Source organism: Schistocerca cancellata, chromosome 3 (assembly GCF_023864275.1).
Source record: "Schistocerca cancellata isolate TAMUIC-IGC-003103 chromosome 3, iqSchCanc2.1, whole genome shotgun sequence".
NCBI lineage: Eukaryota > Metazoa > Arthropoda > Insecta > Orthoptera > Acrididae > Schistocerca > Schistocerca cancellata.
The window spans coordinates 631012305-631026739 of NC_064628.1; the positions used below are offsets into that span (position 1 = coordinate 631012305).

The 14435-nt window shown below is 41.1% G+C and overlaps 1 protein-coding gene across 1 annotated transcript in view; it reads left to right on the plus strand.

Annotated features, from left to right (window-relative positions):
• Positions 1 to 14435, plus strand: part of LOC126175558 (85/88 kDa calcium-independent phospholipase A2-like) — a 170271-nt gene that overhangs the window by 41365 nt on the left and 114471 nt on the right. Inside the window, exon 6 of the mRNA XM_049922408.1 lies at positions 8993 to 9282. Within this exon, the coding sequence (XP_049778365.1) occupies positions 8993 to 9282 (290 nt within the window). The remainder of the gene's footprint in view (positions 1 to 8992; positions 9283 to 14435) is intronic.

The following is a 14435-nucleotide window of genomic DNA, read 5'->3' on the forward strand; positions in this document are numbered from 1 at the left end:
GGCAGGCATGTTTTGATGAGAATTGCAAGATGGGAGTACATTCTGATTCTAGTGGTAGTGGGATAGGTGCAAAACGGCAAATCCAGGAAGAAACTGGAAGAGTGATTTCTTATATCTTCACAGTATTCTCAAGTCTCAGAAGAATTGCTCTATGTATGAGGAGTGCTTGGAGTTACTTGGAGTCAGTAAGTTTGATCCTATTTATAAGGCAGATCTTTCACTTATTTGACTGACCAGTCATTCTTATGCTGACTGATGGGTGTAAAGGATCCATCATGTTGACTGAGTAGATGGACACTGAAGTTTCAGCAATGTAGTATCACAGTTCACAAAAATGGATGCAAACATAATGATGTTGACTTTTTTTTTAATGGAGTCTTTTGGAGGAACATTACAGTGCTGGTTGTGTCCCAGTCATCACTTCACTACTGAACATTACAACTGAACAGAGGTAAGACCCAGTATTACTGAAGACCATAGAGACTATAGAGAAGCAAGGTGATGTCGAAGGAGAATTCAGATATAGATGGAACATTATATAAAATGAATTATGACTTGGGATGGATATGGTTTCTCATCAAGAGATATAGGATTTGTGAAGAATCTCTGTAGAACCTAAAATGAGTATCATTGACCAGGTCTCTACTAACTTGTCAGGCAGTATGTACACTACTGTTGGGAATTCAGAAGATGGAAGTATGTGCCTCAGTGAACCCCAGAATATCTGGTACCAATATCTCCTGAAGTTGCACAATATCACTGTCTTGGAGTTGACCTCTTTGGGAAGTTGACAAATGGGAATAAATGGATAATAATATGCTCTGGTAACTTCACATGCTTCGCTGTTGCCAAGGCTGTACTAGCTTCCAAAGTGCTGGAAATTCACATATTATCTGGAGACATGATTCTGAAATGCCTTGTGTAATGATCTCTGCTTTTGAAAAAGTGTTTCAACCATGACTTAAGATAGAGTAATTTTACAATACAACTTTGTCTACAAGATGTCCGCTGTCTACACCTGCAAATGAATGGCCTCACAGAATGTTTTAAAAAGATGTTGACAGCTATACTCTTGATCTACCTTGACATCAAACAGAAAGACAAGTATATTACACTGTCTGCTGTGACATTCACATACAGCAGAACAAAGCAGACAGTACTGGTTTCAGCTTGTTTTTCCTTTTCCGCATTTGTGTGTGTGTGTGTGGGGGGGGGGGGGGACCAGTAAATACTTTCTTTCAATTTCTACCTGACGATGATTATTATTATTATTATTATTATTATTATTATTATTATTATTATTACATCAAACAGCTCATAACCTAATCTGAAGAAGCAAGACAGGTGGTATACTTACATATCTTGGAGACCCAAAATAATAACAGTGTACATTATAACATAAAACACCAACTTTTAAGCTACAACTCAGGAGACATAATGTGATTTTTTTACTCCTGGGTGAAGGATCAGATTACCAGAAAAATTATTAATGTGCTACTTTGCCCCATACCAAATTCTTCATTGTATGGCAAACATCATAAACAGAGTTGAGGATGATGATGCTACAGCGAGGAGAAATAAGCCTACAGACATCATCTGTATGTTTCACATGAAAGCACACTACAGTGGTGAGGCACAGACCTATGATACGGGCTTTTGATGCAAGGCTATAAAGACCTACCTGATCATCACTTTGTGTTGATGGAAGATGCTAACAACCAAATAATTATCGTCTTCTGCAACCTTCTTTGTGAGTTTATGATACGGGCTTTTGATGCAAGGCTATAAAGACCTACCTGATCATCACTTTGTGTTGATGGAAGATGCTAACAACCAAATAATTATCGTCTTCTGCAACCTTCTTTGTGAGTTTCAGTAACTATTACTTTTCACTGTTACTGATGACATTTTGGTCACTAGCAGTGTGCAACTGGTTGTCTCTGATGCGATACTTCACAACTGTTATAAAAACTTTGGCTCTCGGTCTCCAAGGTACATGGAAACATACAAAATAACACACACATTACATTCTTATAATTATGACAGCAACAGGTGCCTATCAAGAGCTGGGAGGAGAAGCCTTAATTACATTGTAGTGAGATTTAAGATAATTCATCAGGGTATCTGTCAAACTAGATGTTCACATGTGCAGTTGGTAGTACACACAAAGCAAAAACCTGGATGTATTACCTTATGGTAAGCATGTGTGGATGGACTGTTCAGTAATATACACTGCAAATAGAATAGTGAGTCAGTCTGCTACCCTCTGAACTAAATGTATTATAGGACAGCCAAAGGCGGACTTCTTCCTAAATGCTTAGACTGCTGTAAGGTCCATTCTGGCACATGATCAGTATGTGAACTGGTAGTGTAGATAACAGACTGAGATTTAGAAGCACTCAGGCATAATCTGAAACTTCTGTGAGCATAGCTCAGCTGAAACTTGGCACTGTTCACAAACTGATTTGAAAATTTCTATTTATTTATTGTAATTTCAGACACTGTGGTATTAATTGTCAGGCTAAAAGGGTAATCCTTTCTTTTTATGTGAAACAGACAGGAGTAGTCAGCACTGATAGAATGATAGGGAGTAGTCAGCACTGACTGCATGATAAAAGGTGAAATCAGGAAAGGTGTAATGCATGTTTACTCATTGTCACCACAAGTATTTAATTGAGATATAAGAAAACAATGAGAGAGGGGAAGACTATCTTAAAGTGATAGCTGTTTGTAACAGAGAGAAAATCATAAATGTGTTTACAAATTGTAAGTATGGTACCACCACAACTATGCAATTTACTGGAAACAAATGAAAATTTGTACCAAAGTGGGACTTGAACCTGGTTTCCCACTTAACGCAAACAGTTGCCTTAAGCACTTCGGCTATCCGAGCACCCTTCATAGACGGATCCAAACCTCCACATGTTCTAAAGTATGCTACTTATAATGCTCACACAGTTATGGAGTTTCCACATGGGGAGAGGCGTATTTAGTGTTTTCATTGGATTACGTTGCCTTTAGCATGAAATACATTAGTGCAGTGTCTTTATTTGGCAGTGTGTGTAAAGTTCAAATGCAGTGTCTCTTTGGATATTTATGCATGTTTAAAGAAACAGCTGATGATGTCTACAGTAGTAGCTGACAAAAGAGGCATTACCCAGGTATTCAGTTTGCCAATTTTCTATTAGAAATGAAAACAAAAAATTAATTGTGTTTGTACTGAAGTATTGGAAAAATTTATTTCCATCTACTTGTGAAAACACTTTTGAAATTATGAAACAATCTTATGCATAATGTACATATGTATAAGTACAGCATACAAATTAAGAAACATGATACCAGACAGTTTGTCTACGCTGGGTGCAACTGCTTTGTATCTCTGCAGTACAGTTTTGTAAACGTGTCTATGGCAACACTTCTTCATAGCTCTAGAAACAACTATCATTTTTGCTTACAGCCATTTGTACTTCATAGTTGAAAGCTGTCAAAAGCACAGCCAGGTGTCAGGTCTTTCCTTAAGTTGACTCGACAATTGGAGTGTTGTAGTAGTAAAGCATAAATGTATTACAACTTCATGCTTTTCACATACTTCAGAGTTTATGACATCATATCTCCTGAACCATGTACCATACAATGATATATTATGTGAGCATTATGGGTAGTGGGCAGTGGGACATATGGAGGTTTGAACTGTAAAAATAATATTACAACAGACATTATTTTTATAGCTTTTTATTTACATTATTTTTATAGCTTTTTATTTAGGCTACCAGTTTTGACTCCTCAGTAGAGTCATCTCCATACCCTGTAGCGCGAATGACAAGAAGCATCCAGTTGTACATGTATGTGACAAGGAACCAATGTTTGTACCTGGTTTCCACAGAAGATTTCACAAGAAATGTGCGCTGTCCACACACGTAACAACAAGTTTTTGGTGCAGAAAACAGTAACAAGAAGATATTTTGGCAAATTTGTTGAGAAGAAACTGGAGCACTATGCTGCTGTTCTTGACGACGAGGATTGACAACCACAAACAGGTCACAGTGTAGACACTATTAAAATTCATTATCCATGAATAAACAGAAGAAATTATTTGTAGTTAATATTTACTTACTACAACTATGGGTTGCAAGTTGGAAGGAGTTTCATCAGTCCGTGAGTTGGAAGAGTAACGACAGAAGTTCATATGAACTGTGACTGTTACGACAGCTTTGCCACAATGCACTGGTAGTGGCCTACTGTGCAGCCATGTGATAACCTGCCACCATTCCAGCTTCCACAGTGCATTTGATTCTGCTGGTGAAGTGTGAACAGCAACAGATTACCTTCATGTCAGCAGTTCACCACAATGACACTTGCGCCTAGACAGCTTGGATGAGATTTATCTGTCATGAATGATTTGTTTTTCTATCATTTTGAGCATGTTGGCTAATTTTTATTAGAAGCATATTGCCATATTTGCTGCATGCCTATGGTCACCTGTAGCTTGGAGGGCAATTTACCAGAAATATTTCTAAAATTGGAAAAATAAACTGGCCAGACCAGTACAGACTTAAGAAATAATTTTGACGTGAATTAAAAAATTCAAAGTGATGGAATAAGTTAATTAAGTACTAAGATAGATACAACAAGGTGACAAGGTGACCTTGGAGACACATTAAGGAGTCCAGACAGGGAGAAAAGGATTAATGCTAAGATTTCAGAATTGCAAACAGCTGTAAGTACTTTAAAAGAGAACTTACATGCAGAGGTGAACAGTCAGTATGATTTAGTACAATATGAGTTCAATGAGCAATTTGGTGTATTAAGTAATGACTTGAAACAAATGAAAGAATTTGCAGAACAGGAATGTGACAGTGTTCATGAACAGAAGGTGCAAGAAAGAATTGATTTAACTATAAGCACACCAATTTCAGCAGTGATTTAGTTACAAATGTGGGGGAATTTCAGACATTGGAAAGGACTAAAGAAAATAAAAGAAGAATCAAGCAAAAAGCAAATTAAAGGTAGTAATGGATTGTCAGGCGATTTAACAGAGGAACTTCAACTGGAAAATGGTACAGATTTGTCAAAACATATTCCTAAAGTTGAACCAGATGGCGATCTATTTTTTGATAGTGTTCTGTAGATCTGTACCAAAGATATGGGAAGATTCTAAGGAGATAGATTTTGCACTTTGTTACATGATGGGTGACACAGCTGAATGGGGAATTGCTCATTCAGAAGAGTTTAAATTGTGGGTCAGTTTCCAGGAAAAATTTAAAAAGAAATATTGTTCACAAAGCATGCAAGAAATGTTAAACAGATATTTAAGTAAAATTAAAAGAAGATGAAAAGGCATGTTTGAAGTGGAATGTGGACCCTGTGTGTAAGTTACGCAAACTGAGATGTGGGAGTTAATTGGTGTATCCAGAAGTGAGTCCTGGAGTACATTTTCAATGCCACTGCACATTGGAATAATTTTTAAGTGCCGCAAATTCTCAGGAGAGTTAGCAATCTTTTCAGATTCATTGGAATGTCGACCACCAAGTTCTGCGTGAACTGGCTCAGTGTTTTCTATTTTATTTTCTGTGTAGCAGTTCCTTGTATTCTTACCTTCCTATCATCCATGAACAAATTTTCCTTCAATTACCCTTTCATAATAAAGTAAACTGTACATAATACGTGAAAAATTAGAATCACGAAAATGATTATTCCTCCAAGGTCCTATATGAACTATCACAGACATAAAATTATGTTAATTAGTAAATAAATTTTAATTACAGTTACTAACCATCTTTTTTTATAAGAACCTGATTATTTATTGATGCTTGCAATGTAATGAGTTGTTCCGCAGTGGAGTCATAATGTTGAGCATAAAGGTCATGATGCTACTTTCACATAGTTGAATACAGCATGGTGAGTCAGTAAGTATAGAACCTTGAAAAACATATTCTGAGAAAAAAATACAGTCTTGACTAGGTTCTTGAATTGAATCTTAATGTTTTTTAAAGGAATTTCTGTGTTTGCATCACCTTGCATAAATTCAAGAAAACATAGTAATCTGCATACAGAGATAGAAATTTTGTAGAATATTCTACAATTTTGTTGTGGGGGGGGGGGGTTCCCGGCGACGGGGGGGGGGGGGGGGGAGGGTTAAATACTCTAAGTAAACAGGTAGTTTCAGCCCCTTAGATGACCTTACCTGTCAAAAAATTTGCAGTGGTAAGCATACAATAACATCTGCCATATTCTATTTCAAAACACACATTTTTTGTGTTGTTACTCACCCTTCACTGGTCCACAAATGGGGGGTGTCAAGATCACTTTTTGGGCACTGTGTAAGTGAAGCCAGGTAAGTCTGTTCTGCAGGGTATGCCGAACATCTTCACCCTCTGGCATCTTGGTGTGGAATCTGGCATGGAGGGAGTCCTAGGGTGGCGGGGAATAATTTTGTGGTCTCTCTTCTTTCTTTCTTCAGTCCTAACACTCGTAGTCTTTCTTTTCCTTTCTCCATACTGTAGGGTCATCCAATCAGAACATTAACAGAGGACTACAGGTGAAACTTTTCTAGAGAAGAGGACGGAGGACATTTGTAAATAGGTTTAATAGGTCAGGTGAAGTCATACTTACAAGGAGAAATTTCTGCAAATAGATAAATGGGGAAGGAGAAGGATACTTCATTTTTTATTGGTGTAGTGTACTGCATATAAACGGTACGTTGAAGGAAATTTTAGGTGGACATAGGGAAGGTAGGACCTGTACTGAGGTTAGGTGTACCCATGGAAGGGATGACCTGTGTTAGGATAATAGATTTTGAGAGGAACACTAACATTGAAAGCATTGTAAGCGACTGAGAAGTATCTTCCTACAGAAGGAGGTGTTAAACAGGTCATACAGAAGTAAGGAAAGTAGTGAATTTTGTTTCCCATTTATGAAGAGTTCTTTCAACTAATAAAGTAAAGGGAGCCATACTGTGATTGTGTGGGTTAATGAAAGACATGTGCAAGAACTTAAAAGTGGATGTCAGAGCTTTGTGATTGATGATGCTGGGTTGTGATTATGTCACAGCATTTATCCAGATGTGATAAAAGAAACGTAAATGGCCTATGTATAAGTTAGGATAAATCACAGCTACAAGTCAGTGATTACCACATTAAATATAAAGAGGCAACATATAAAATTTAATACAAAGTGGGAAATAAAAAAAAAAGATTATTTAATTTCTCACATTTGTGTACTCTAGTGTATTGCAGTGGTACTGATGTAACAGTTAACGAAGTTGAAATGGCGCCTAAAAGACAAAGTGCTAACATTTATTTGCTATGTTAAGCACATGAAAAGAATTAAGAGTTGTTATTAGTTATTTAAAGGAAGTAACTTTCACCTCATCTTTCATTTTGGGAGGGGGGGGGGGGTGAGGTGTAACACATCATTTAGGGAAATTGATTGGTTGCACGCTCTGTCCTTCTAAATGTTGAAAGATGGGTGTGGTATTTAATAATTTTCTTTTTATTAATAGTTAAGTTTTGGACAGCATATAGTGGTGTAAAGGGTCATTAATATGTGCAGGTAATACAAGGTACATTGATGCAACATATCTGCAACGTGGGGTGACGAGTTTAGTGTCTCCATGTGCTTAGCTCGCTTGTTCTTAGGTGTCTTGGCTGGGAGGTGTGTTGCGGCCATAGAAAAATGTTGCTCACAATGACAATAGTGATGTCATAGAGGCAAATACAAAAGAAGTCTTAAAATTGGCATTCTGTCATTCATTCTCTAATGTCTTGCTTTATCAAAATGTGTTCGTGTTGTGCAGTCTAATGAGACAACACATCTGTCATTCAAGCAATAATAAGATTGTATTATACATGCCGGATGGAAGTTGTCTGTTAATATACAAGAAAGCTTTAATAGATTGGTATGGAAAGAAGAAATTTTCTTGGTCAGTATGTAGCTTTGAGGATTCAAGCTTACTTTCAGCCTGTAGCACTGAAATCAGTGTAAAAGAAAAGAAGTTCACTAAGAAGAAGTGATGCACGATTATTTGTATCTGATTAGCAGGTTCCGGATAATAACTAACTCACGAAATAAGCAATCACAGAAACGATAATATGTACCATTTATTGATCAACTAAACAGTCAGAAATAGCAGACATTCCAGAAGATTATTTAGTATGGGAAGGAAAAGCATAGAAATAATAAGTAAAAAAAACCTATTCACAAAATGAGTGAGCATTTTACTAATGGCTACACTCCAAAGTATTTGTTCTCAGATTTTGAAAATGAAAGGTTCAGTGCCTCAATAATTCATTGAGAGCTGAAATTCAAGGATTGTGTCATACGTGATGCCTTATTTGTTGCTGGTTCATAGGTGGCAACATTATGTTTAATATTTTTTGCAGCTTTCCATTTCCTCTTTTTCCAGTCTTCAGAACTGGTATTTAAATTAAAATTTTTTGTCTGTCATACAAACATTTGACAAAGATCTTGATTCACCTGTGGAACAACATTGATCATGTGCTGGTTATTACACAGAAACCATAATACCTAGGTGGGTATAAATATGGTAACAAATTCTGGCAGAATGTAAATAATGTAGGAATAAATGAGGAGAAACATTGAGTCATTTACAGGTATGCAAAAAGAATGAAAACTTTGCTAGCTTTTAGACTAATCCTGTTTTCATTCTTTGTGTGCCTGTCAGTAGCTTAGTGGGCTTGTTACAGAATGATAAATAGCTCAGGTGCTTGGATTGTAATAAACATATTAAGTCTAGGAGAGAAATTAATTATGTACAGTTGCTTAAAAAGTGGCAGACTGTATGGAGGATGGGCACAAAATGCAGTTTTTGCAGGAGAGTGACATGATCTGGAATAATAGATTTATATTAAATTTGTGGTGGTCGTGAGTTGTGGCTGTGTGATCTGTATACATGTGTATAGCATCTTTCATATATAGCTGACACACTCATTTTTTTACTCGGAGTATATGTTTTCAAAATTACTTTCAACAGGAGATGAAATATGGTGGGACACCTCTCCATTGGTCAAACTCTCGTGAGGTTATTGATGCTCTGGTTGATATGGGCTGCCACATCAATGCTCCAGACTTTGAGGGTCGAACTGCACTTCAGGTGGCTGTTAAGCGCCAGCGTCTGGAATGTGTAGTGGCTCTCCTTGCTAGAGGTGTTAATGTTGCAATATGTGACAATAATGGTGATACTGCTCTGCACCTTGCTGTGCGTGCTGACTCTCTGCCCATTGTCCAGGCTCTTCTTGCTTTTGATGCACCTCTTAATGCCAAGTATGTATGTCAAACATTTGCTTAAGAGTATTTATATAAGTTATTTCTGGAATAGGTGCCAACTTTGAAAAGAATGGATGTGATACCCATCTATAAAACAGATAGGCAGTGTACTTAATGTAATTTATGCTCCAAAAATGGTCATCATTTTGTAGTGGCTCAGTTGGTTTACATCATTTTATTTCAGCAGTATTGTAAATTAGTAAGTTATGATTAGAATTAACATTACTTTTATTGTCTGTGTATGTAGAAATAGGCATTTATTCCGCTTGCAGTGCTATGTAATAGTTCTAATGAATTTTTTGCAGTTGAGGCACTTAAAACCCATTAATTAATTACTTTCAAGGGAAGGTGGCACTGTACAGGTATCAGTATAATTATTAGTGAATTTATGTAACATATACTATAGGTTTTTCATACTGTTGTAAGAAGACAGGTGTTGATGTCCACATTTCAGTGCAAGAGCTGTCAATTCACTGGAGGTATTTTTTATGAGAGTCAGTATTGAATACTTCGTTCTCTCTTTTCAAACAGTGAAAAATCCTAGATGGAATAATGACAATATTGTGCAAAGATTAGATTGCTATTCACATACAAAACCACTAGCCAGAGACAGTGGTTGTCCGTTGTGTGTGTGTGTGTGTGTGTGTGTGTGTGTGTGTGTGTTTTGTTGTGCTTATCTGCCATTCACTATCTCCACTATATGGTGAGTCACAATCTATCCTTTTTTGCTTTACGTCAAAGTGATAATTTATAACATTTATGTCCATATGTTGCAACATTTGGCGCATTTCCTCTTTATTATCCGTGACTCTCTCTTTATTCTGTTCTCCATATTTATCCTCTAACAAGCATACTATCTTTCATTTTAAGTTTCACAGTTTCACTTCCCTTAATGTGCAGTGTGATTTATTAAAAGTTATTGCCATGAATGTATATTATTTTGTCCAGGGAGTATTTCATAACATCTTGAAATCAATTTCATAACATCTGGAAAGTAATTTCTTTCCAAGCAGTGTGAAATATATATCAACATTCTTTTGATTCATGAAGTCATTGAGATGAATGATATTTTACTTAAGGTTATGTATGTACCTGGTGATAATACACAAACTTTTATATCTTCAAATTTAACACATAATTCGGACAACACAACAACACATATAAGTCACTGAGTAAGTTGACCTGTGTACAAGTCGGCATTCGATCAAACACTGAGTCTCAGTCTAGCGGCCGCTGCTCGGCTGGCCGCTTAGGTGGCGCAGCTGCTGCCTGGCTGGCAGCCAGCGCCGCACGTAGAGGACGTGCGTAATTGTGCGGCGGCACTTTGAATAATCGGCGAGTCACAACACTTTTCCCCCCTTTGAAATTGTTGCACTGGTCTTGATGGAGGTGTCCTGGAGATGGCTAACGTCCATAGGCGTCGTTTGACTCGCCGTAAAGTCTCGAGGAGGAGGCTTCCCGTACGGACGGATGTGTCCCCAATGATAACGGGTCGAGATGACAGGAGACGTAGGGGTTGAATCTGCTGGGGCCCCCTGCACCAATCTGCTCGTTGCGGCAAGTCCAGTTGATATGACAGGAGACATGGGCGATGTGTCGGCGTCTGTTGGAGGAGGAGGCGAGTAGAGGTACTCTGACAGAGGACGGGCCTCCGGTTCCTGCATGGGGACGTCTCCTGGTGGCGTCCGTTCTGGTGCTGGCATCGCGATGACGGTGAGAGGGCTGCGTTGTGAGTATTGAGAGATGCCAAGATCCCGAGCATCAGGTAGAGCCAAAGGTGGTGTGGCGGCATTCAGAACAGGCGTTGCTGGCACCCGAGGCCGAAGCTGGTCCAAATGACGCACTGCAACACCCGTGTCCGTCTGGATTTCATACAGGCGTCTGCCACAGTGTCGTAAGATGCGGCCCGGGCTCCATTTTGGCCGCCTGCCATATCCCCGTACCCAGACGAGGTTGTCGGCGGTGAACCGGCCAAGTGAAGGCACCCGCGGCCGTGAGGTGGGAAGCCGCAGAAGATGAAGTAGCGTGCGGGGCTGTCGGCCATGTAAGAGCTCAGCCGGGCTGTGATCGCCCATGGGGGTGAAACGGTAAGACGCCAGGAACTGGAGAAGTGCGTCATCAGCAGCAGAAGAAGTCAGAAGTTTCCGCATCTGAGCCTTAAATGTGCGGACCAGTCGTTCAGCCTCACCGTTGGATTGTGGATGGAACGGCGGGGCTGTGACATGCGTAACGCCGTGACGAGCAAAAAAATCCGCAAAGTCGGAAGAGGCAAATTGCGGACCATTATCAGTAACAAGAGTAGAGGGGAGGCCTTCCAAAGAAAAAATGCGGGCGAGAGCACTGGTGGTTGCCGCGGTGGTAGGTGACGTGCAACGGACAATGAAAGGAAAGTTAGAATAGGCGTCAATTACGAGGAGCCAATAAGTACCTATAAAGGGTCCCGCAAAGTCAGCATGAATGCGCTCCCAGGGCTTCTCAGGCGAAGGCCACGGTGACAAAGATGACTTCGGGGCAGCGGCCTGTGACGCACAAGGGCCGCAGGCAGCGACCATGTGTGCGATGTCAGAGTCGATGCCAGGCCAGTACACATGACGGCGTGCCAGAGATTTTGTGCGAGACACACCCCAGTGCCCCTGGTGAAGGAGGCGCAAGACCGAAGCACGCAGAGACGCAGGTACCACAACACGCGGCGAAGCATTGTCAGTGGAGAGGAGGATAACACCATCCCTAGCCGTGAGGCGGTAGCGCAAAGTGTAGTAGTTCCGCAACGGATCAGAAGTCTTAGCGGACGGGCGATCTGGCCAACCCTTCTGAATACAGCGTAAAACCCGGGAGAGGGTAGGGTCAGAACCCGTAGCAGCCGCCAGCCTGTCCCCAGTGATGGGGAACCCGTCCACAACCCGCTGATCGGCAACATCCAGGTGGAAACACAAAAGTTCGTCCCTATCGAATGCCTGATCAGGACCCATGGGAAGGCGAGACAAAGCATCAGCATTCGCATGTTGAGCCGTTGGCAGGAAATGAATCTCATAATTGAAATGGGACAAGTAAAGAGCCCAACGCTGGAGGCGGTGTGCAGCCTTGTCGGGAAGTGATGTTGATGGATGAAACAAGGAAACAAGCGGTTTGTGATCCGTAACAAGATGAAATTTTGAGCCATAGAGAGAAACACCAAACTTATGAAGAGCATAAATGATGGCCAAAGCTTCTTTCTCAATTTGAGAATACTTTTGTTGGGCATCCGTGAGCGTTTTGGAGGCATAAGCGATGGGTTGTTCCGAACCGTCAGAAAAACGGTGCGCAAGGACGGCACCGACCCCGTATTGAGAGGCGTCTGTGGCAAGAACAAGATGTTGGCCAGGTCGATAAGTAGCCAGGCATGGGGCCTGTTTCAGCATAGTCTTTAATTTCCAGAAAGCCGCGTCACATGCCGCGGACCAGTGAAAAGGCACGTTTTTATGCAACAGGCGATGCAACGGCTGAGCCACCGACGCCGCAGACGGTAAAAACTTGTGATAGTATGCTATTTTCCCCAAGAAAGCCTGCAGTTCCTTAACAGATGTAGGACGAGGAAGGGCATCGATCGCAGCAACAGTGTGTTGAAGCGGACGAATACCATCCCGAGAGAGTTGAAACCCCAAGTACGTAATAGATGCCTGAAAAAATTGTGATTTCTGAAGATTACACTTAAGACCGGCAGTCTGTAAGACATTAAAAAGTGTGCGGAGATTTTGAAGATGTTCTTCAGTGGTGGAGCCGGTGACAACAATGTCGTCCATGTAATTGATACACCCCGGGACAGGGAGCAATAATTGTTCCAAGAATCACTGAAAGAGAGCAGGGGCGCTAGCAACCCCGAATGGCAAGCGTTGGTATTGATAGGGGCCGAAAGGCGTGTTAAGGACCAGAAACTGCCGGGAAGCAGCGTCAAGAGGAAGTTGATGATAAGCTTCCGACAGATCAGTTTTAGAAAAATACTGTCCTCCAGCGAGTTTAGTGAACAGTTCTTCAGGACGGGGCATAGGGTAAGTGTCGATGAGGCATTGAGCATTTACAGTGGCTTTGAAGTCGCCACAGAGACGAATATCACCATTGGGCTTAGCAACTACGACGACAGGAGAGGACCACTCACTGGAAGTGACAGGAAGCAAGACCCCTGAAGCAGTGAGACCATCCAACTCCCGTTTTACCCGATCACGAAGGGCCACAGGAATGGGCCGAGCCCGAAAAAACTTAGGCCGAGCAGTGGGTTTGAGTGTGATATGAGCTTCAAAGTTGTTTGCACGGCCTAACCCAGGAGAAAAAAGGGACGAAAATGTCGTCGACAAGGAATCCAGTTGAGCATAAGGAATAGCGTCAGAGACAATATTGACGGAGTCATCTATGGAGAACCCAAAAACGCGAAAGGCATCGAAACCAAAAAGATTTTCTGCGGCGCTCTGGTTGACCACAAATATGGGAACAGTGCGAACGACGGATTTGTAAGATACCTCAGCATTAAACTGTCCCAAGAGAGAAATCTTCTGTTTATTGTACGTCCGTAATTGCCGAGTGACAGGGGACAGGAGCGGAGAACCCAGCTGAAGGTACGTCTGAGAATTAATTATAGTGGCAGCAGAACCGGTATCCACTTGCATGCGAACATCTCGACCAAGGATTTGGACAGTGAGGAATAACTTCCCTGAAAGGGAAGAAGTGCAATTGACAGACAACACAGAATCAGAATCAGCGTCATGTTCATGAACATCATGTATGCGGTCGGATTTACAAACGGAAGACACATGACCTTTCTTTTTGCAATTGTGACACACAGCCCAACGTTGGGGACAATCCTCTCGTGAATGTTTCGTAAAACACCGCGGACATGAAGGAAGTTGCCGGGGATTTTGCTGCAGTTTCTTAGTGGGTTGTTTACGGCTAGGCCGAGGCTGCGCGTGGGAGCATACTGCGGCCACGTCGGTCGACGGGGACGCGCCGCACGCGTCGTCAACAGCGCACAGAGGTTGTATTTCCCCGACGTCACCCCACGCTTCTATTTGTGCCCCAGCGGCGCAAGAAATTTTAAAAGACTGCGCAATGGAGAGAACTTCATCTAGAGTCGGATTCGCCAACTGAAGGGCACGTTGCCGAACTTCTTTGTCGGGCGCCGA